This window comes from Propithecus coquereli, unplaced genomic scaffold (assembly GCF_000956105.1).
Source record: "Propithecus coquereli isolate 6110/MARCELLA unplaced genomic scaffold, Pcoq_1.0 Scaffold285, whole genome shotgun sequence".
Lineage (NCBI taxonomy): Eukaryota > Metazoa > Chordata > Mammalia > Primates > Indriidae > Propithecus > Propithecus coquereli.
The window spans coordinates 2,894,571-2,917,400 of NW_012148452.1; the positions used below are offsets into that span (position 1 = coordinate 2,894,571).

General features: G+C 59.5%; 1 protein-coding gene across 3 annotated transcripts; it reads left to right on the top strand.

Moving 5' to 3' along the window:
• Positions 1–41: 41 nt before the first annotated feature.
• Positions 42–22,549, top strand: BZRAP1 (benzodiazepine receptor (peripheral) associated protein 1). Of its 3 annotated transcripts, none has more exons than XM_012648409.1 (31): positions 69–401; positions 1,227–1,334; positions 1,598–1,726; positions 2,317–2,496; positions 3,022–3,207; positions 4,410–4,487; positions 4,574–4,657; positions 4,872–4,961; positions 5,147–5,269; positions 5,538–5,642; positions 7,327–7,377; positions 7,782–7,802; positions 8,538–8,742; positions 9,348–9,520; positions 10,857–10,972; positions 11,261–11,370; positions 14,338–15,168; positions 15,316–15,467; positions 15,786–16,166; positions 16,250–16,495; positions 16,845–17,021; positions 17,599–18,435; positions 19,070–19,169; positions 19,269–19,420; positions 20,058–20,226; positions 20,618–20,689; positions 21,089–21,121; positions 21,305–21,408; positions 21,490–21,561; positions 21,774–21,884; positions 22,520–22,549. In XM_012648409.1, exons 1-31 carry the CDS (start codon positions 69–71, stop codon positions 22,547–22,549), a joined length of 5,559 nt encoding a protein of 1,852 aa, XP_012503863.1. The 3 variants fall into 3 exon arrangements, with proteins under 3 accessions (XP_012503865.1, XP_012503863.1, XP_012503864.1); XM_012648410.1 differs by having other exon boundaries at positions 20,645–20,689; XM_012648411.1 differs by lacking the exon at positions 2,317–2,496 and having other exon boundaries at positions 42–401.
• Positions 22,550–22,830: the final 281 nt, after the last annotated feature.

The following is a 22,830-nucleotide window of genomic DNA, read 5'->3' on the forward strand; positions in this document are numbered from 1 at the left end:
CTTGCCAGCCCCCTCACTTGGCTGGGTGATGTTCCCCAGCTTGGGTTCTGGGGCCCCTTGGCAGTACCATGGAGCAACTGACAACCCTCCCACGGCCTGCGGACCCTGGAGCCATGGAGCCATGGGCACTGCCTGCCTGGCAGAGCTGGACTCCGGGCCAAGGGGGCGAACCTGGGGACGCGGACCCAAGCATTGCTGATACTCCTCCGGCAGCTCTGCAGGTTAGAGAACTGAGGCTTGAGGAGAGCTCCAAGCCCAAAGGAGCCTGGAGCTCTGGGCCAGTAGGGGCCATTGACCCTGAAGGAGCAGAGGCTGGGCTGCCCGGCCTGGGGCAGCAAGCAGTGAGCTCTGGACCTGGCTGCCCGAGGCTGGAGGATGAGGAGGTGGAGCCTTTCCCTAAGGTAAGTGAGCTGTGGAGTGCTGGGGTCTGCAAGGTGGGAGGGGTCTCTCACCAAGCCTCCCAGCGTGGCCAGGAGGCACGGCAATATATGTAACCCCACGGCCCACTTCTCTCTTGGCCTGTGTCTGTCTGTGGGTCTATCTCTGTGACTGTCTGTCCTCCCTTCATTGGGCAAGAATCTCAGTGGATCCATTTTTTGGCCATTTATCTATTTTTCTGACTCTCTCTGCCAGTCTATCTACATCTGCCCCTGCCCCTGCCCACCCCACCCCCACCCCCTACCCCCAACTCTGGCAGTCCATCTGTGTCTCCTCCTCCCTGAGTCTGTCTGTCCTTGCGGGGTGGGAGATATGGGGGGTGTGGAGGTGTATGGTGGAGTCAGAGTCCAGAGGAAGCGGATTCAGGGGAGGGTCTCTGCGCTGGGCTGTGCCAGGGTCTGGGGTGGGTGTGAGCAGTCTCCCGTAGCAAATGGAGGGATCAGGACTTTGGGTGGGGGGCAGGGGACTCAAAGGCCATGAGGAGTCTTGAGAGGGAGGGAATGGGAGCTCAAGCTGGCATTTCCCAGGAGGAGAAGATGGGCAGGGGTGGGGAGCATCAGGGAACTGCAGGAAGGTCCCAAGGGTGGGGGTGCCACTGTGGGCAGGGAGGACTGGACAGCCCCTTCTCTTGGGCTTCCCATGCACCTCTCTGAAGGCTTGGGATGCGGGAAAGAACCTTCTCATTTCCATGTCTTCTTGGACAGTGGAGGGGGACGCTTTCACAGGGAGGGCTCTGACTGGGTGGGGTGGGCTCCTGAGGTGCCATACCCTGTCCTTTCCCATGCCAGGCCAAGCTGAACATGGGCTTCGGGGACAGGCCCAATCTGGAGCTGCTGAGGGCCCTGGGGGAGCTGCAGCAGCGCTGTGCCATCCTTAAGGAGGAAAACCAGATGCTGGTGAGGCTTGAAGAGCAGGGTCCTGCGTCCTGGCTGGAGCCAGGCCCTCTGCCTCAGTGCTCTCCCCACCCCATGGACATCCCTCCAAGTGGGGCTACATGGAGGTGACATAATCTCAAGCCCCAGAGAGGGTGAACCCCTGCCTAGAGTGCCAAGGACCCACCCCCACTGTGAGCCCCGGGCGCTAGCCTCAGCCCTCGGCAGCTAGGATTGGGTCGGTGGGTGCTCCCCTTATCCCCCAATTCTGCCTGACCCCTTGTCAGAGGAAGAGCAGCTTCCCTGAGACGGAGGAGAAGGTGCGGAGGCTAAAGCGGAAGAATGCGGAGCTGGCGGTCATTGCCAAGCGCCTGGAGGAAAGGGCTCGGAAGCTGCAGGAAACGAACCTGAGGGTGGTGAGGAAAGAGGCTGCTGGGTGGAGGCTGGGTGACCAAGGAAGAGGGGAACCAAGGGCTGGGCCTGAGGGGCAGTCTACGGCTGGGAGTCATAGAGTCGGCACCCAGGAAGGCACTGAAGGGGTGCTTAGGGGCAGAAGCGTAGGGACAGCAAATGCTGGCCAGGCCAGGAGGCTGAAGGTTCCTGGAGCTACAGGAGGGAGAGAAGGGCTGGGTGGGGAGGTTCCTGAGCAGGCAGGGAGCAGGATTCTGGATTACCACGTGCTGGTGCTGGCTGCAGCCTCCTGCTGAGCTCATCTCAGGGTGTAGAGCGTGGGGGCAGGGGTAAGACCCATCACAGTGGCAGCCCAGAATTAGCGGCATCCTTTGGGCCTAAACTAGAACATAGAGCTAACCCTTTCAGTCCCTGCTTGGGGACTGCTGGGATGGGGTGAAGTGAGGCTGCTGGTTCTCTGAGACCCCAGCCGGGGTGGAAGCAGGAGGCCAGACTCCTAGGTTTTCAAGCTAACTCCTCCTTTGGGAGGAGCTAAGTAGTGGGAGAAGTGCCCTATCCCTCAGGTGACCATTGGCCTTACTCATCCTCTGGCTAGGTGAGTGCCCCTGTGCCCCGGCCCGGGACCACCTTGGAGTTGTGCCGGAAGGCTCTAGCCCGCCAGCGAGCCCGGGACCTCAGCGAGACAGCCAGTGCACTGCTGGCCAAGGACAAGCAGATTGCCGCCTTGCAGCGGGAGTGCAGGGAGCTGCAGGCCAGGCTCACCCTGGTGGGCAAGGTGCGAGGAGGCCCCGGTCACTCCTTCCATCTCAGCTGTCTACACAGGGCCACCTTGCCTGGCGTAGGATGCCGACGAGATGTTAATGAGATGCAAATAAAACGGAAGGTGGAGGCTGCTGGGGAGTAGGTTCCCCTGGCAACGGCCCAGGTGGGAGAGGGAGAAGGGGGTGGAGCCACGAGTCCCAGACCTGGGCATTTCTGTGCTCCAGGCTTGAGGCTGTGTGCTGGTAGGTCTGGCTGTATGAATCCACACATACCTCACCCTGAGTGGAGAGACGTTCATAAAGCATTTAGCGCAGTGCCGCGCACACTTCAAGTACCTGAGAAATAAGTTACTGAGTTTGGGCGCATTTAAACTAGCAGAAGCATGTGGCATACATGCATGTACATGCATGAACCCGGCAGGTATACGTGGGGGGATGTGCGCGAGCCCCTCCAGCAAGACAGAGGGTGGGCTCTGCCCGGGATATCATGGGGTGGGTAAGGCTTAGGCCCGACTCCCCTCCCTGTCCCCCCGCCCCAGGAGGGTCCCCAGTGGCTCCACGTGCGGGACTGCGACCGGCTGCTGCGAGAGTCCCAGCGGGAGGTGCTGCGGCTGCAGCGGCAGATCGCCCTGCGCAACCAGCAGGAGCCGTCCCCGCCGTCCCGGTCCCCGGGCTCCGTTGCCCCGGCCAGAGCAGGGGCGCCGGCCCCTGGGGCTCCGGGAGAGGTGAGCCCCGGCGCCAGGGCAGGTGTGTGGGTGCGTGCAGATGGGACGTAAGGGCGACCCCGGGATCTTCCTCTGCACCGTATTCAGATCCCCAACGACCTGGTGGTGGCGTGCGCACTCCCAGGGGCTGGAGAGCTTTCCCATCCCCGGGCAGGGTCCCCTTCCAAGCCTCCCGCGCTCGTACCTTCGCGGCGCCCGCCCCCGGGGGTCCCCGGGTTCCGCCCTCCGTAGTATTCCCCCTACCCGGCTGCCCGGCCGCCCCCGCCGCGCCGCCAGTGGTACGGCCCGGCAGCAAATCCCTGGTTGCCCTGGCAGCCGCCCGGGGCCCAGCCCGCGCCGCCTCCTCCCGCCCTTCAGCGCCAGCCCGGCTGGCCAGGCCTGGCCTCGGCTACCCAGGGGCGGCAGTGCGGCCCCTCCAGCTCCAGGTATGGGCGACCCTCACCGAGTGAGGGGTTTAAGCAGCCCCTGTCCCGAGGGCCGGGGATCCACTCCGGACCCCCAGAACTTAGGCATCTAGCTTCTCTCCATCATCCTAGGTGGGCAGCAACTAGGTCCGCCTCCTTTTGGGAAAATGGGTGGGAGGAGGGACCCGATAGTGACCAAGGCCTCCAGATGGGGGATGCTTCTTGCTCTGATTTCACCTCTCTGGCTGGCTCAGGGAGGGAAAGGCACCTCCCATCGAAACCTGCCCTTCTCCAAAGTTTGCAGCGAAAAACGGGAGGTGCAATAGGGTGGGCTAGAGGGAAGTCAGGAGGAGGATCTGTCAAAGCCCAGACTGGATGATCTAGAACCCCTAGCTCTGGGAACATCACATCCCTGGGGGCCCAAGCAGCCTCCTAATTCTCTGCCAGTCACTGAAGGACACCCAGGACAGTTATTGAGTGCAGAGCAGGGCTGCTGCTGGAAGCTAAAAAGGGAAAGCTTTGGCCTGGATAAAGGACCCATCTCCCAGGGCACACACAGGTCCCAGGATCTCAAAGCACTTATGGCTTTGGGACACAAGGGTGAGGGCTCCGTACTTCCACATCAGCTGGAAATGATGAGAGGGTCAGGCAGACAGTACCCTTCCCCCCTCTTCTTAGGCAGGGATCTCATTGCTGTGTGATGGGGGGGCAACCTCCCCTGGGCAGGCTGGGCTGGGAGCAGGCTTCCCAGGGGGCCCTGTTCTTGGGTGCCAGCCCCCTGCCCCTGGGCATTTCCAGGCCACACCCCAGGAGTATGTGGACAACCCACCTGTGATCCTAGGGGAGCCAGAGAAACAGCAGAGGGTGCAGCAGCTGGTAAGTCCTAGGTCAAGGGCTGGAGGCGACCTGCTGTGGGCAGATCTGCTTTCCCACATGAGGAGCCCTTGATTTTGACCCCACAGGAATCTGAGCTCACCAAGAAGCGGAAAAAATGCGAGAGTCTGGAGCACGAAGCCCGGAAAAAGCAGAGGCGATGTGAGGAGCTGGTGAGCTCTTGAGGGCTGCCCGGAGGCCAGCTGTCCCCTTCCCCAGGCCAGCCAGGTTGTGGGCTCCCTCTCGGCTTTGCTTTCCTCTCCTGGCTGATGTGGGTTTTATACAGGGGAGAAAGGCCTTGCCTGGGAGAAGGGCAGGGTCCTCTGTGTGGGGAGAGGACGAATCTGGGTGCTGGGCCCCCTCCCCAGAGCTCCTCTGCCCCCTCAGGAACTGCAGCTGAGAGAAGCCCAGAATGAGAATGCCCGCCTGGTGGAGGAGAACTCTCGGCTCAGTGGGAGAGCCACGGAGAAGGAGCAGGTACCAGCTATGCGCAGGTGCCATAGAGGCCTGTGCTCCTGCTAGGACCGTGGTCCCCAGCAAGGGGCTTTGTCCTGCGCCTCCAGCCCCCTGTGCTGGGGTAGAATATAAGGGGTATTATTCCCCCTGATGAGAAAGCCGGTGAGTCTCACATACCCAGCTCCCTGCCACTGCCCCCTTGCCAGGTGGAGTGGGAGAATGCGGAGCTGAGGGGCCAGCTTCTGGGGGTGACGCAGGAGAGGGACTCAGCCCTTCGCAAGAGCCAGGGCCTGCAGAGCAAGCTGGAGAGCCTGGAGCAGGTGCTCAAGGTGAGGGGCGCTGTGCAGGTGGGGGAGGTATCGGGCCAGGGAGAAATGGCACAGGGAGAAATGGGAACAGTAGAATCTGCTCTGTGTAGGGCACTGGGGTCTGAGGCCCAGTCCTGGTGCTGCCAGCTCCTTGCCTTCTCCAGCCTCAGTTTCCTTTTTAACAGAGGGGATCTGAGGCAGATGGTATCTGAGGCTCCCTTAGCTTAGATGTTCTATAGAAATGGCAGAGTAGGGGGCTCTGGCCTTGACGCCAGGTCTTGTGTTTCAGCACATGCGGGAGGTGGCCCAGCGGCGGCAGCAGCTGGAGGTGGAACATGAGCAGGCTCGGCTCAGCCTGCGGGAGAAGCAGGAGGAGGTCCGGAGGCTGCAGCAGGTGGGACAGGAGCGAGGGGAGGGTGGCAGACTGCTGGACCCTAGCTTCGCTATCTGCTCATTCAACATACATTTTCTGTGTGCCTGGCACTGTGCTAGGCACTGGGAAGGCAGTGGTGACCACAAACACGTCCCCGACCCATCAGCAAATAAGCAGATCCATGAACGAGATGATTTCAGACACCGACGAGCACTGTGGGAGATGAGCAGGGGCATGTGGCAAGAGTGGTTGGGATGGGGGTCAGGCACCATGTTAGAGGTCATCAGGGAAGGCATCCCTGAGGAGGTGACAATTGAGCTTGCCAAGTAGGAGATATGCCCTGTGGCAGGGAAGAGCTGGAGGGAGGTGGTGGTCTGAGACCTGTGTGGCCAGAATACAGCAAGGATGGGCAGAGCAGCAGGAGAGGTCAAGAGCCCAATCCTGGCCAACCTTAAACGGCACAGGAAGAGTTTGAATATTTTGCTCAATGAGTGGTTGGAAGCTGTTGAAAGGTCCTAAGCTGGGGAGTAACACGATCTGATTTATGATTTTACAAGATCCCAGGGGTGGCATCGTGGAGGGTGAACTGTGGGTTTGGGCGTCGAGCAGGGGCTGGGCTGCAGCCCAGGAGGGAGATGGTGGCTGTCTGAACTCAGGTGTAGGCAGTGGCAGTGGAAACAAGTGGACAGATTTGAAATATGTTTTGGAGATAGAATTGACAAGGCTTGTCCAGGAGCAGTGGCTCACTCCTGTAATCCTAGTGCTATGGGAGGCCGAGGCAGGAGGATCGCTTGAAGTCAGGAGTTCGAGACCAGCCTGAGCAAGAGTGAGACCCCGTCTCTATATAAGTAGAAAAATTAGCCGGGTGTGGTGGCACATGCCTGTAGTCTCAAGTACTTGGGAGGCTGAGGCAGGAGGATCACTTGAGTTTGAGGTTGCAGTGAGCTACGATGACGCCACTGCACTCTAGCAGGGGTGACAGAGTGAGACCCTGCCTCAGAAAAAAAAAAAAGGAATTGACGAGGCTTATTGTAGGATTCCAGTTGAATCTCTTCTCTATCACCAATTTGTTATATAAACCCTGCTGGAGGGCAGGCCTTTCACACCCCAGGAGGCCAAGGAGGAGGCAGGCAGTCCTGGGTCCTGGGTTCTGCTTTGGCCAGGTTTGGGTTGTGTGTTAGACATTCAAGGGGCGGTGTCTGCAGACAGCTGGACATGCAAGTCCGGGGTCATGGGGAAGCTGGTCGTGGAGTTGTTAGGAGCCATCAGCGTGTTTAGTTGTGTGACTAGATGGGGCCCCCTAGGCGAGAGTAGAGAATATAAAGTGGGCCCAGTGCTGTGTCCAGGAGTACCCTAACATTAAAAAGGCAAGGCGAGGAGCAGGTGAAAGAGGCTGAGAAGAAGCATCCGGAGAGGTAGGAGGGAAGCCAGGAGGGTGGGAGTCCAGAAAAGGATAAAAGTGTCAGGCCACCCGCTCCTCCACCCCTTGCCTTCTGGTCTAAGGTATGCTTCAGGGTGGGAGGTGGGGAGGGAGAAGCCTCCAGCCTCCCCCTTCCCTATCCCCCTTTCCTTGGTTCCCTGGCTTCTTCTTTCTTCCCCCTCCTTCCCTGCCTTTGCCCTTCCTGCCCTCCCCACCTCACTCCTACCTCTGCTCCAGCCCCATGCCTCAGCCCTCCCCTCCAGCATTCTACCTCCTACCCCATAGGCCCAGGCGGAAGCCAGGAGGGAACATGAAGGGGCCGTGCAGCTGCTGGAGGTAGGGTCCCTGGAGGTGGCCTCCAGCTCCAGCACCTTGGGAAGAAGACAGGGGAACTTCAGAAAGAGCTAGAATGGACTGTGTGAGGCAGGGGAGGGGGTTGTGGGCGGGGAGGCCCTTAAATGCTCCAGGGCCTGGGGGAGTCCCCTACACCATTGGCCTATTTCTCAGGCTGGGCACAGCTGGGCAGGGGCTCCTGAGTCTGGTGGCAGCAGTCTCTCATTGCCACCCACCCCCGGAGGCTGCCTTCCCCCTGAACTATCCTTCCATTTAGGAACTGCCCAGTCTGGGGAGCTGACTGCATGGTGTCCACTTAGGCTGCCCCCCCTCCTTCCCTCTCTGGGTTAGTGACCTACAGGGCTATGGTTCTAACTTCTCCTCTGTGCCTTCCTTTCCTGCCACAGTCTACCTTGGATTCCATGCAGGTACAGCCTCACTCGCCCTCCTCCTCCCTGCAGTTCTCCTCCCCACACCTCACCCCCTCCCTCAGGCCCAGTGGTCCCGGCTCTCATGTCCAACAGAGGGGCTGTCACTGGGAACATACCTGAGAGTCTGTAGATAGACTGGGGTTCCTATAGGACCCGTGAGCTGTCCCCTCATCCCAGGCCTGCCGCTGTGCCTGGCAGACACGGGGCCTTCCCTCTCCAGCCACTCAGACCGTGAGGAAGTTCATCGCCAGTCTAACTTAGGAGCCTTGTGACTTTGGCCAGGGGAGGCCCCTGATATTGCAACTCCCCTGATGCTGGAGACAAATTTTTGAGAACTGGCCATTCCTGCCATGAAGGTGTCCCTAGCTCCCCTGTGGCATCTCTGGCCCGCCTCTCTGAGGGCAGGGTTTGGGTTGCTGACTGTGAGAGGGTGATAAGCGATGGAGCCGGGAAAACTCCTGGGGTGACTGGGCGGGGACAGGGTGGGAGGGTTCCCTGGAAAGCGGCAGAAGCAGAAGGGCACTGCCCAGCGCGTGGGGCTGGTGAGTGTGCAGCAGCCCCGGCCTGTGCTCTGGGGGACCTGGGGTGAAGATGTCCCGGGACACAGCCCAGGACTTCACCCCCTGCTCGGACGAGGGTGGTGCTCAGTGTGGGGCTGTGCGGAGATGGCACGGCGGGCTGGCGCTGGGCAGCTTTGCTGGGCCTGGCGGCTCATGGTGGGTCTTGGCCCAGGCCCGGGTTCGAGAGCTCGAGGAGCAGTGCCGCAGCCAAACCGAGCGCTTCAGTCTCCTGGCACAGGAGCTCCAGGCCTTTCGCCTGCACCCTGGGCCCTTGGACCTGCTCACCTCTGCCCTGGACTGTGGGGCCCTTGGGGACCACCCAACACCCCCCTGTTGCTGCTCCACCCCACAGCCCTGCCGAGGGTCCGGCCCCAAAGGTAAGGTGACATTCACCTGGCATCCCCAGGCCTGGGGCTTTTGTGTAGAGCAGGGAGTTCAGGGTCAGAGAAGGCCAGCAACTCATCCAAAGCCACACAGCAGGTTACAGCCGCGCCTGGCTAGAATCAGGTCTGAAGGAGAAAAACAAAGCTTGGGGCAGGGACTGTTCTGGAGTCCGGCCCAGGCATCTCAGGCCACTGCTTTCTCCCTCCAATAAGACCTCTGTGGTCAGGGCTGTGAGTTGGGCTCTAGGAGCCAGTAGCAGGCAGCATGGTCTTGTGAAGAGTTGGGGCTGGGGACAGTCAGATCCGCTGTTCCCAGCTCCACTCACTTAACAGTCAGTGGGATTTGGGGCACGCTGCTCAACCTCAGCTTCCTAAGCTGTAAAACAGGGACAAGCAAATGCATCTCCACAGCTGCTCTGAGGGGCATGTGCAATAATATATGTAAATCACCCACACCTCTACTTAGTAAGTTGCCCTCCAAATTTTCCCTTCTTGTAAGGAAACTCGGCTATAGGGGCCTGACCCCATATCCAAGATGCTCCACCCTATCTCCCTAGTCCTTCATCAGGCCACAGACTCCAAGCCCATCTTCTCTTTAGACCTTGACCTCCCGCCGGGCTCCCCGGGACGCTGCACCCCAAAGTCTTCTGAACCTGCCCCTGCCACCCTTGCTGGGGTCCCTCGAAGGACGGCCAAGAAGGCAGAGTCTCTCTCCAACTCCTCGCGCTCTGAGTCCATCCACAACAGCCCCAAGTCGTGCCCCACGCCTGAGGTCAGTGCTGGGGAGGGGCCTGGGGTTCTGGCTTTGGCTTAGGGACGTGAGATGTCCCTGGCCTCTTCGGGGGTCTGCAGGAGTTGGGTGGCCACTGGTCCCAAGGTGGGAGGTGGAAGGCCTGTGGGTTCCTCCCGTGGGCCGGGAGCTCAGGTGCAGCCTGCCCCTGCCCTCCAGGGCCTGCCTGCAAGCGCCACCTGGGGCCACCCAGCCCCACCCCCCGGGGGCCCAGGGAGGCCCTAGAGTCCTAGGCTGGACGGAGGAGACACTTTGGCGCCAGGCTGCACATAATGAGACTGTTCCTAAGCACGTCTATAGCGGAAGCAGATGAGAAACAGCACAGGTTCCGGGATTCAAATCCCAGCTTTGTCTTAGGCAAGTCCCCAACCCCTTCTGGGCCTTGGTTTCCTTATCCAAATACTGGAGCTAATAAAACCCACCTTCTACAGTGAAAAAGTACATGAAAAATTACATGAAAAAATATAAGGCAAGTGCCTGTTTCAGTGTGGGGCACACAGTAGATGCTTAACACACGGCAGCCATCATTATCACTAAGTCCTTGGGCATCACTCACAGCTCTTCTGATCACCTCATCCCTCTTTCTAGCCACAAACTCCAGAAAGTGGAGGGGGCAGAGCGGGAGCAGCTCTGCTATCCAAGGGTTCAGACAGTGGCACAAGCCAGCCCCCGCCTCTGCTGCCCCCTGGTGGGGTAGGATGGTGGTGCTGGCTTTGGGTGCAGGGAGCCCCTTCTCCCAGGATTTGGGGGGGAAGATAAGACAGCTTGCTCCCCAGCATTCTGGACCTGGGTTAGGGAATGGGGCACCCCAGCCGTGGGCTGGGCCCGTGGACAGGAAGTTCTGAGTTCCAGGACTGACCCGCAGAAGCACTGTCATCGGCTAGAGGCAGGGACTTCTCCAGCCCCTTCTGCCTCCTGGCTTCCAGCTCTCTGCAGTCAGGGGGCTTTGCTGTGTTTTTACCTTAAGGAGGCAAACTGCCATTGACACCCACTCCGCACACGAATGTGGCCTGATCCCCTCTCAGATGGGGGAAGTGGCCTTATTTATAGGCCGGTGCACAAAGGCCAGGGCTCAGGGAGGGACCCAGGTTATCCCCACTGCCCCTGCGTGGGGCAGCTGGGCTCTGCCAGGACCTGCTGGCTCAGGTGCTGACTGAGAAAACATTGGGGAGCTCCTTGACACTGGCTTTGCCCGGCATGTATGTGCTTACTTTCCCTTCTCAAAGCAAGGGGTCCTGCGGCTCAGCCTGGAAACCCGCCTGCTTAGCCTTTGGCCCTGGGCCCTGAAGAGAAACCAGCCCTTTCTGTCTGCCCCCAGGTGGACACAGCCAGTGAGGTGGAGGAGCTGGAGGCGGACAGCATCTCCCTGCTCCCAGCAGCGCCGGAGAGCAGCCGGGGAGGAGCCAGGATCCAGGTCTTCCTAGCGCGCTATAGGTGGGCCCCTCACCCTCACTGCCCATCCCCCCAGCATTTGGGGTGTATGGGAGGAGGGGGTTGGGTAAACACAGAGACCTCTGGAGGTGGTATGGGTGGTACAGGGACCCCAATTGGATATATTCTCATAACCTAGTTGGGCCAAGGTGGGCGCAGTGAGTGCTCTCTTTTGCTAAAGGTGGACAAGCAGGTGTCCGTAGAAGCTTAGTGCAGTGGGGGAGAGAAGACAGGACATGGAGGTATAATGTAGGTCACTGTCCTCCTCCTCCTCTGTGCCCACCTCAACAGCTACAACCCCTTCGAGGGCCCCAATGAGAATCCGGAGGCAGAGCTTCCGCTGACAGCTGGCGAGTACATCTACATCTATGGCAACATGGACGAGGATGGCTTTTTTGAAGGTAGGAAGGTAGTGGGGGTCATTCTGTCCCTTCCCCTGCCTTTAAGCCCCTGTTCCCAAAGACCTCCATCCACCCATCCATCTCCTCTCCCCAGCATGCTCAGCCCACCATGCCTTTTAAGACTCAGCTACAAGGCATACACAGACCTGGCAGGCAGTGGGGAAAGAGAAGGAAACGAGTCTGGCCCCAACTGGGACAGCCCAGGGCATCTCACAGTCCAGATGATGGGTGGACTGTCGCAGGGGGTTTGGGCTAGATTTATTTTTGTGCTGGTAGACAGGGCATGGCAGAGTTTCACATGACACTCGAGGTCAGGCCTGCAGTGTAGATTTGATGCTGGGCTCCAATCAGGCGTGGAGAGGGGGAGTCAGGGTCCAGATCCCAGGAGAAGGTGTTAGCGGATGGTTAGCAGTTGGCAGGGCCCAGGCAGGGCGCGGGCTTCAGGGCAGTTCTCCAGTTCCTGTGGGGAGTCGGAAGACTCACCAGGCAACCGATGTCTCATTGAGACTGGGCAACAGGACAGGGCCTGTGGAAGAAATGGCCTTGGGACACTTCCCCAGGGTGGCCCCAGCCTGGGCACCAGGTCACATCCGTCAGCAGCTGGGAGGACCGCACCAAGTAGAGACTGGTGTGAGGCGTGGACAGGGCAGGGCGAGGGCCGCGACTGTGCGTGGAGCTTTAGGAGAGGACTTAGATCTGGGTCTGCAGCCCCGACAGCTCGAAGCCTGCTCAGCGGCTTCCCTGGGCCCTCTGCCTGTTATTTGAGTGACGGTACCTGGCTTTGTGGCCAAGACAGCTAATCTCCCCATAGCGGTAGATGACGAAGAGCACGATTAAATGGCTTCCAGGAAAAGGATACTTTTTTATGGAAAAAAAAAAAATCAAAACAACAAAAAACCCAAGCACCTTTTTTTTTTTGGAGGGGGGGCAGTGAAATCCTAAGTATTAACTAACCACAAATTGCTAGAATTTGAACCCTACCATCTTGGGTAGATTGGGATGGATTTAAAGTCACGTAGACAACTGGGTGTAGGATGCTGTATTCCCCATCAGACTTCAGCTAAGGGACTGCTTCGTCTGCGTCACATGTGGTCCCCCCTGGACTGTCCTCAGTGACACAGGCTTGGGGAGCACATGCCTGACTCTGCCAGGCTCCAGCTTCAGCCTCGCGAGCTGTATTTGCTTGACGTGAAGGTCCTACCTACAGCTCAGTGAGTGTGAGGTGCTCGTATTCGTTTCCCAGGGCTGCTGTAATAACTTACTGTACCACCACTGGGCCTCTGGAAACAGCTGACAGTTAGTCTCTCACTGGCCTCTTTGGAGGCCAGAAGTCTAAAATGACGGTGCTGGCAGGGCTGCACTCCCTCGGGGGCCTCTAGGGCAGCAGCTATTCCTTGTCTCTTTCAGCGTCTGGTGGCTCCAGGTGTTCCTTGGCTTGTGGCCATGTCACTCCAGTCTCTGTGTCTACGGTCACATTGCCTCTCCTCACCCGTCTCTCCTCTGTGTGTCTCTTATAAGGACACTCATCATTAGATTTAGGACCCACCCGGATAATCTTGGATGATCTCATCTCAAGATCTTTAACTTAATTACCTCTGCAAAGACGCTTTTTCCAAATAAGGTCACGTTCACAGGTTCCAGGGATGAGAACATGGACATATTTTTGGGCGGCCACCATTCAACCCACTAGAGTGCTTATTATATCTAATGTATCAAGAGTCCCTATTGTTTCTTCAAGTTTCCTTACTTTTTTTTGCCTCCTAGCATATGCAGAGGGAGGGAGTGGGGGTGGGAGGCACAAATTACTGCCAGGGGAAACGCCAGGCGCCCCTGCAGCCCAGACCTGCCGCCACTCACCCGTCTGCCCCGCACCCTGGGCCGTGTTCCCCTTCCTCCCCAAAAGACACAGCAGCCACCAGCAGTCTGTTCTCTGAGAATTTTTTTTCCTTCTTTAAATCGACTGTAAAATGATATGCTGAGTGCCCAGCTTCCTTGGCATCCCTCAAACAAACAACAACAACAGATGTTTTACAACACTCCATCGTCAAGTCGTCAGGAGAACTGACACAGGTGACAGACTTTCCATTGGTCACTGCCTGGATTGACAGCTGTCAGTCATACTCCTAGACGTAGCCCTGCCGGGGATCCTAATCCTTCTAGAACCCATAAGTGGCTCTTTCCCCTTTGTCTCTAAAGGTTCCTTCCCTTGCCTTGATGAGGGGGTTGTTCCCCTCTCCCTCTGGGGGTGTGTTTTTCGCAAAGGGAAGTTGAGGGGCACCCCAGCCCCCACTCTTCAGTTCTGTGGAAAACCCACTACGGGAGCTTTCCGATCAGTAGAATCTGTTTTCCCAGCTTGACCCGTTAATTTTTTTCAATTTTAATACAAAAATATTAAATTATTATTTCAATTTTTTAATATGGAAGTTTTCAAAAGTACAGAAACATACAGTGGATACCTGTGGGTACCCACCACCTCGATTCGACAATTGTTAACATTTTGCCGTATTTGCTTTATCCATATGTAAGTTTAAAAACAATTTAAAAATAAATTGTAGGTATCATGACATTTTATCTCAAAATACTTCAACATTCATACTTAGAACATGGACTTTCTCCTACATCCTTGGATCACCTGGGAGCTAATGAGAAACTCAGAATCTCAGCCCCATCCAGGCCTGAGTTAGAATAAGTCTCCAGGTGATTCATATTACACATTAAAACTTAAGAAGCACCGTCCCACATAACCAAAATGCCATTATCATGCCTATGAAAACTAACAGTAACTCTCTAATCCACACTTTTACTGCTCTTGTCTTTTAAAAGCACTGACAATTAAATGTTGATTTGAATCAAATGCTTAAGATCACCCATTAGCTGTTGCTAAAATGCATTTATTCGACCAGTTTTTCTCTCCCTCTCTCTGTCTGTCTCGCCCTTCCCTGTCCTTTCTTGTTCCTCCTGTGCCAGGGGAGCTCATGGATGGCCGAAGGGGCCTGGTCCCTTCCAATTTCGTAGAGCGTGTGTCCGACGACGACCTCCTGACCTCCCTCCCTCCGGAGCTGGCTGATTTGTCCCACAGCTCAGGCCCTGAGCTCAGCTTCCTGAGTGGAGGTGGGGGTGGCAGCAGCAGCGGGGCCCAGAGCAGTGCGGGACGCAGCCAGCCCAGACTGGAGGAGGAGGATGCAGGGGACGAGCTCAGTCTGAGCCCCTCGCCGGAGGGCCTGGGCGAGCCTCCTGCAGTGCCTTACCCCCGCCGCCTGGTGGTCCTCAAGCAGCTGGCGCATAGCGTGGTGCTGGCCTGGGAGCCGCCTCCTGAGCGGGTGGAACTACATGGCTTCCATATCTGTGTGAATGGGGAGCTGCGTCAGGCCCTGGGGCCCGGGGCGACCCCCAAGGCTGTGCTTGAGAACCTGGACCTGCAGGCCGGACCCCTCCATGTTTCTGTCCAGGCCCTGACCAGCCGGGGCAGCTCCGACCCTCTGCGCTGTTGCTTGGCGGTGGGTGCTCGGGCCGGACTGGTACCTAGCCAGTTGCGGGTCCATCGGTTGACAGCCACATCTGCTGAGATCACCTGGGTGCCCGGCAATAGCAACCTGGCCCATGCCATCTACCTCAATGGGGAAGAGTGCCCACCTGCCCGCCCCAGCACCTACTGGGCCACCTTCTGCCACCTACGGCCTGGCACACCCTATCAGGCTCGAGTGGAGGCTCAGCTCCCGCCCCGTGGGCCCTGGGAGCTAGGCTGGGAGAGGCCAGAGCAGCGGGCTGCCACCCTGCAGTTCACCACACTCCCAGCAGGTATGCAAGCTTGGGCCCTGATGTCCATAACACCCAGGAGGCCAGGCCATGGGTGACACAGGAAGGGGAGATGAAATGGCCAATTAGGCTGGTACCTCTGGCAGGGAGTGTCCCACACTGCTGGGTCTTGTGCCTCCCTTCCCCTAGGCCCACCCGATGCCCCCCTGGATGTGCAGATTGAGCCAGGGCCCTCCTCTGGAATCTTGATCATCAGTTGGCTCCCAGTCACCATCGACGCTGCCGGCACTTCCAACGGTGTCCGTGTCACAGGCTACGCCATCTATGCTGATGGGCAGAAGGTATGGCCTGGGGACTGTGCCCATCTGTATCTTGGGGGTGGTGTGGGTCCCTCCTTGCTGAGAGGCCTAGGCTCCCTGGCCTGGCACAGAGAAGCCCAGTCCCTGGCTCTTGGCACTCTGTGGCGGATTGGTTAAGAGCATGGGCTTTGGCAGCACATGATGGATTTAACAACTGTTCCACCACTGAAGACACAAGCCCAGGAGGATTAAATGAGATAAGGCATACCAGGGGCTTAGCACAGTGCCTGGCGTAATGCTAGCTACCACTACTGTCATTGTGTCCTCAGCCTCTCCTTCCTGGCCTGTGTTCTCCTGCAGATCATGGAGGTGGCCTCGCCCACGGCAGGCAGTGTGCTGGTGGAGCTGTCCCAGCTGCAGCTGCTGCACATGTGCCGCGAGGTGGCTGTGCGCACCATGTCGCCCCATGGCGAGTCAGCCGACTCCATCCCGGCTCCTGTCGCTCCAGCCCTGGGGGCTCCGGCCTGCCTGCCAGCCCGGGTCTCCTGCCCCTCACCACGACCAAGCCCAGAGGCCAGACCACCCCTTGCTGCAGCCTCCCCAGGGCCTGGAGACTCCAGCTCTCCTCTCCAGCACTCTGTCTCCCATGGAACTCAAGAGCCCCTAGGGGGTTCCCCAGCAAGCCCTCCAGGAGAGATGCTGAAAGGGTCCCGAGAGGAACCTCCAGCACCTTGTGCCCAGGTACCCTGTCTGGGGAGGGGAAGCAGGGGCAGGCTTGGAGAAGGCCTGTGGCCCTGGCCCTTCCTCAGTGCCTGCCATTCCAGGAGGAGGCGGGGGCAGCTGTGCAGGGCGCCTTGGAGGAGAGGAGGGTCAGCGAGCCAGCCCAGCGCGAGAGGGCCCCTGGCCCTGCAGCTCCCTCACTGGCCGAGCAGGAGGCCGAGTGGACTTCGGGAGAGGCCCGCCCGGCACCCTGCTCCACCCAGGGCGTGGTGGCCCAGCGGGTTCCGAGCCCCGAGGCATGCCAAGGAGGAGACACGGGGTCTGGGCTGAGGCCCAGGGCTGAGGTAGGGGTTGGGGACACACTATGTCACCTCGAAGAGTTGGGGCCTGCCTCCCTGCCTCTGCCAGCCCAAACCTGGCTGCCCTCTCTGCTTGTCCATTGCTCTGGGCCGGCTCTGACACTTTTGTCTGTGCTGTATGTCTGTTTCTTTGTATATTTTTCTTCCCAGATTTCTCTGCCCCGTTTGGCCCCTATCTGTCTTCCCCTACCCTGACCTCCTTGTGTCCACCCTGGTTCTGGACATGGTTCCTGCTCCCTCTGCCAAGGGACCCCTTCTATTGTGCCTGGGACCACCCCTGCCTGGAGTCCCCTGTGCCCCCCTCACTGTTCCGCTTTTTCTCCTGCCTTGTCATAAGGAGGACGCCGCAGAGCTCGGGGTTCGTCTGGTGAACTCCCTTGTGGACCACGGCCGCAACTCAGACCTGTCGGACATCCAGGAGGAGGAGGAAGAGGAGGAAGAAGACGAGCGGGGTTCCAGGACTTGCTCCTTCCAGAAGCAGGTTGCTGGCAACAGCATCAGGGAGAATGGGGCCAAGGTAACGGGGCTCAGAGGGGCTAGTGGGCCCCAGACCTCAGGCTCCAGGGGCCTCCACCACATGTGTCAGCAGCTGCTCCAGCCGCCACTGAGTGCCACCAACATTCTAGGTGTGTGGCCTGGGCCCTGTCCTGAGCAGCAGACAGGAAATAACCTAGGATCGGCCTCTGCGCTCCTGGGAAGGAAGGGGAGGAGGAGCTCTTCTCCGCACCTTCTGTCCCTCCAGCCCCCGATGCAGCGCCCTGGCCAGGGAGGCTGGTGCAATCTGAGATCCTTGTGCTGGGAGCTTCTGGGAGGGGATGGGGAGACCTCTCCACTGTGACAGGCACGGCTGGCTCTCTGGTGTCCCTGTCCCCCAGGGTCGGTGCCTTTTCCTCGCGTGTGCTCCCCAGTTCTTTCTGTGGCTCTGCGGGGCCATACACTGTCCCTCTGGTTCCTTCCTCTCGGAGGAAGCTGCGGGAGGGCTGTGGGGTTGCCCCATAACCCCTGCCCTCGTTTGGAGGCAAAGATCACGGCTCTCTCCTCTTCCCCACACACCTCTCTTCCCTGCTACTCTCTACTCCCCACCCCAGCCCCAGCCCCAGCCTGACCCCTTTTGTGAGACTGACAGCGACGAGGAGATCCTGGAGCAGATCCTGGAGCTGCCCCTCCAGCAGTTCTGCAGCAAGAAGCTTTTTAGCATCCCCGAGGAGGAGGAGGAGGAGGAGGAGGAAGAGGAGGAGAAGCCAGGGGCAGGCTGTTCTTCCCAAGACCCTGGCCTACCTGAACCTGTGTTGCTGGGGCAGGGCTGTGACAGTGGTCAGCCCCGAGGACCTGGCCAGTGTCCCTTGTCTCCTGAGCCATCCAGGGCCGGGGACCACCTGGAGGACATGCCTGGACTAGTTGGTGGAAGCAGCCGGAGGAGAGGAGGGGGCTCCCCTGAGAAGCCTCCAAGCCGCAGGCGGCCTCCAGATCCCCGTGAACACTGCAGCCGACTTCTCAGCAACGGCGGGCCCCAGGCCTCTGCACGACCAGGCCCCGCACGGGAGAGGGGTGGCCTCCCCGTGGTTGAGGGCACCAGGGGTGGACCAGAGGCTGGTGGGAGAGGGCGGCCGGGCTCTTCTCGGAGGTGCCCCCGTGGCCAGGCCCTGGAGTCTGGCCTGGCCAGCTGCCTCTCCCCCAAGTGCCTGGAAATCAGCATCGAATACGATTCCGAGGACGAGCAGGAGGCGGGCAGCGGGGGTGTCAGCATCACCAGCTCCTGCTACCATGGAGATGGGGAGGCCTGGGGCGCAGCAGCTGTAGGAAAGTCCAGGGGGCCTGTGAAGGTCAATTCAGGCCCCAATCCCTACCCACGCCTCCCGGCCTGGGAGAAAGGGGAGCCAGAGCGGAGAGGCCGCAGTGCGACTGGCAGAACCAAGGAGCCACCCTCCCGGGTCCGTGCCCGCTCCCCACCCTGGGCAGCCCCCTGCCTGCTGCCGCCTGGTGGCCCTGCTTGCTGCCCACCAGCCACTCCCATTCCACGCTGCCGCCTCCATCAGCAGAGGTGGGGCTGGGCCTCCGGGCTCCCTCCCCTGCCTCCTCCCACCCACATTCCACTGCTTTGCTGCTTCTGCTGATCAGAACTGGGATGCACAATATTCTGTTGTCACCAATCGCCTGGTGCTCTTTGGGCAGGGTTGCCCTTTCCTCTGCATAGCTAATTACGACTTTAGGACACTGACTGTGGTGCCATGTTCAAAGTCACCCAGCCCTAGCGCTGACGGGAGGCCATCCTCTCACATGCTCCTTGGCTAACTCCAGTCCCCTGTACCACACTTGTCTAGTGGGGGGCGGGGGCTGGGGCCTCCTCTCGTGCCCTTCCTCCCTCCTAGGGGTGTGCGATGTCTCCAGCAGGCTAGGCCGAGGCTCCAGGAGAGGAATGCTGTGCTCCTGCTCTGCTGCCCTGCTTACGCTGACGCTGGCTGACGGGCTGGAGCGCGGGGAGCGCAGGCGGGGTCCTCTCCCTGTGGAAGGGCCTGCCAGAGGGATGGTGTGTTACTTCTGCCACCTGTTGCCCTCTCTTTGCAGCCAGCAGAGACTGGAGAGCCCAGAGGGCAGGACAGCTCTGGGCGGAGGGGCCCCCAGAGGAGAGGGACCCGAGCCCCCAGGCCAGGCACCACTGAGCTAGGTGAGCACATGATGGGGACTGGGCTAGGCCTGGGGGGCCTTTCCTGACCCTTGGCCAGAGCCCACGGAGTCACTGCCCTCTCCCCACCCATCTGCACAGCCCCTCCAAGGAGCCCTCCAGAAATGCTGGCTTACCAGGACCTACCTGTCAGGATCTTTGTGGCGCTGTTTGACTATGACCCTGTGTCAATGTCACCCAACCCTGATGCTGGAGAAGAAGAGCTACCCTTCCGGGAGGGTCAGATCCTGAAGGTGACCACCTCTGCGTCTGGGCCCAGAGCTCCAAACTGGCTAGCCAGGTCCTCCCTCCTCCCTCCCTTCCTCCACTGGTGGTGTTGTGGTGGAGAACACGGCTTCTAGAGCCCGATGATGTGGGTTTGGACCCTGACTCTGCCGCTTCTAGCTGTGTAACCTCGAGCAGATTACCTAAGCCCTCGGGGCCTTAGTTTTCTCATTGGTAAAATGGGGATACTCGTAGTGTACCTACAGAGTTGTTCGTGGATTAAACGATTCAGTGGACATAAAGCACTTGAACTGCCTGGCACATGGTCAGCACGATGCAACTGTTTGCAGCTGGCATTACTGTTTTTATTATTCCTCCAAGTATTGATGGGAGGCTCCTTGCTAGTGCTCTGAGGCGAGGGACACCCAGTCTGGGGCAGATGGGGGGATGGCCATGTAGACAGTGGATGAGGATGGTACAGAAAGGGCTGTTTTCTCTTATCCCTCTGGCCCCCTTCTTTGCTTTTTCCCCTTTTTCTGTTCCACAGCCTACAAAAGGGAGAACATTCTTCTGTAGTTCCCAGTGGGGTGTTGCCAGGGTTCAGGGCCTGGAGCACAAGGGAGCGAGCCCAGCTGGCTTCCTGAGACAACTAGTCTTTGCCTCCAGGTGTTTGGGGACAAGGATGCCGATGGCTTCTACCAGGGCGAAGGTGGGGGCCGGACAGGCTACATCCCCTGCAATATGGTGGCTGAGGTGGCTGTGGACAGTTCTGCGGGGAGACAGCAGCTGCTCCAGCGGGGTTATTTGTCTCCAGATGTTCTCGTTGAGGGCTCAGGTATGACTTGCCGCTGTCCCTCCCCCAACTCCAGCTACCCCAGCTCCAACTCCACTGCACCCTGAGCGATGGGTGTGTCTGGGGTGCTCCAGTTACCCAGAGTCTAGCAGAGCTGCTGGGGCCTCGCAGGCCACACCTGCGGGCTGGCCTCATGGGGTAGGAGTCTGTTGCTGACGGGATGGGCCTGTTGCGAGAGTACAAGGATGCTAGCCATGAATTTGGGGTCCTGGAGGTCAGGTGTGGCACATGTCAGGGATGGGAGATGAATGTCCTTAAGAAACAAGCTCAGGAACCCTGGCCCAGCCCTGAGAGGAGACTCCAGAGTCACTATCCTATCCCCGCACCTCCCCTGCCTCAGTTTCTCTTATATATACTTGCCTTCCTGGATCAGGGAATGGTTCCTTTGTGTACTCCACAGCCCGCACAACTGGGCCTCCTCCCAAGCCCCGCCGAGCCAAAAAAGGTGGGTAAGACCCCATTCTCCCTCGGGCGCCGGTGAGGATGTGTGCGGGTGGGGGGGTGCTGCTTGGCTCTCGGGGGGACCTGCGGGTTTTGAGCAGATAAGGGGATCAGGGCAGACCTTTGCCCACATCCCCTCCCCCTGGGGGACTTTGCTCTGGTGGGTATGGGGGATGGTTTGCGGAGACCTCTGTCCCCAAAGGCACCTGACTGTGGATTCTGTGCAGTCTGGACACGTTGTCTACCCTTTCTGGGCCTTAGTTCACTACCAAACCAAAGGGTTGGGTGGCTGTGCTCTCTGAGCGTCCTTTGTGTCAGAGTGAGCATCCTGCCTGCCCTCGCCGCCCCAGCTGGGGGGATGAGGGCAGGGAGGGACGGGCTCATGGGCACCCTCTTTTCACAGCCGAGTTGGAAGGCCCCGCTCAGCCCTGTCCAGGTGAGGCCCATCCCTGGGCAGGGGAGATGGGGCAAAGAGATGGGGTGGGTGGCCCCTCTGGCCTCTCGGGGGCTACAGCTGGTGGGGAGGTGGTGTCAGCGGGTCAGCAGGGGCCCAGGGGAGAGGATAGTACGGGGTGGGGGGTCTCGAGAGAGTCCTGAGTCTTCTCCCCCTCCCTTGAAGGCCCCCTCAAGCCGATCCCCTCTTCTGACCTGAAAGCTCCCCGCTCCATGGTGGCTGCATTTGACTACAACCCCCGGGAGAGCTCCCCCAACATGGACGTGGAGGTGAGGCCCCTCAGATAGAGCCAGCGAAGGGGGCGGTGGCAGGGCCTCCTGGGGCCTGACGCTGCTTCTCGCTCTCCACAGGCAGAGCTGCCCTTCCGGGCAGGGGACGTCATCACTGTGTTTGGGGGCATGGACGATGACGGTTTCTACTATGTGAGAACACTGTGGGGGAGGATGCGCCATACCCCAGCTCACCAGCCCCGCAGGGGGAGCTCTCCCAGAGCTGGGCAGGGGCATGGGCAAGAGATCCTGACGGAAGTCTGGGGGAATGGGACAGGTCACCTCCCTTGGCAGTGATTTTGGTCCCAGGTTCTTCCCCAGGGGCCTCTTTCCTGGTTTCAGCCTCATAAGCCTCTCCTCCGCAGGGGGAATTGAATGGACAGAGGGGCCTGGTTCCATCCAACTTCCTGGAGGGCCCTGGGCCTGAGGCAGGCGGCCTGGACAGGGAGCCCAAGATACCCCAGACTGAGAGTCAGGTCAGTGGGGAGCTGGGCCCTGAGCTCAGCACTGTGGTCTCCACCCTGCTGCTGTGGTGGGGGGGCCAGGCCAGTGTCGTGAGAGGGGTGGGCTGGGGCGATAATACAGGTCAGCGCTGTGCCCGGGGTGGAGCTGCTGAGTTACCACAGAGGGGAGTCCAGCCAGGCAGCTCCCCCACAGTGTGTGCCCCTCTCTGCCAAGGGGTGATAGCTGTGACCCTGACCCCAGGCCATCTGCCCCAGCTGCCAACACCCCAGGGCTGATGAAGGTGAGGGGCACTGTGGAAAAGGACCCCTGTGCCCCACACCTCTAGCCAGCCAGCCCCTGCATCAGGCTCTACCCCGCTGGTGTCCTTGCCTCCCAGGCGCCTTTGCAGCCAGTTGCCCAGCGGGGCCCAGCTTCCCGGGTCCTTCTCCTTGGGTGGGGTGGAGTGCAATTAAGCTCCAGCCTCAGAGGGCAGGGAGAGGGTGAGGAAGGCCCGACCAGAAAACCCAGGGCTTCCATGTGCAATAGGTCTAAATGCAAAGGCCATGCACAGGGGGACCCGCCCCTGCACCCTGGCCACCTGGTGACTGGGAGGACAGCGTGTGGGTCTGTCGGTAACCCATCTCCTCTCTTTGTTCCCTGTTCTCAGAGAATGAGGAGGAGAAGAGTCCAGTGCTAGATGGAGATAGATATATGTAGAGAGAGCAACATGTAAGTGGGGGGACCGGCCCCCTCTGTCCCATGCGACCCCCACTCCCACGTAACCCTATCAGATGGTGCTCCTTTGTCTCAAGTGCTGGAGCTGACCTAGCTTCTCCACCTTCCAGGGATTGGGGAGAGAGATCCTGCCATGAGCCAGATATTTGCATATAAGATCATCCCTCCCCCTCCCTGCTCCCCTTGCCTTGCCTGTACCCTGGGCAGTACCAGCTGTCATAGGATTACATGTCATCTTCGTAT

Excerpts from the sequence above, each read along its gene's own strand:
- BZRAP1 (XM_012648409.1), top strand. The coding sequence starts at position 69 with ATGGAGCAACTGACAACCCTCCCACGGCCTGCGGACCCTGGAGCCATG. Across the intron at positions 4,658-4,871 it reads AGAGGCGATGTGAGGAGCTG|GAACTGCAGCTGAGAGAAGC; the intron begins GTGAGCTCTTGA and ends CTGCCCCCTCAG. Across the intron at positions 5,270-5,537 it reads GCCTGGAGCAGGTGCTCAAG|CACATGCGGGAGGTGGCCCA; the intron begins GTGAGGGGCGCT and ends CTTGTGTTTCAG.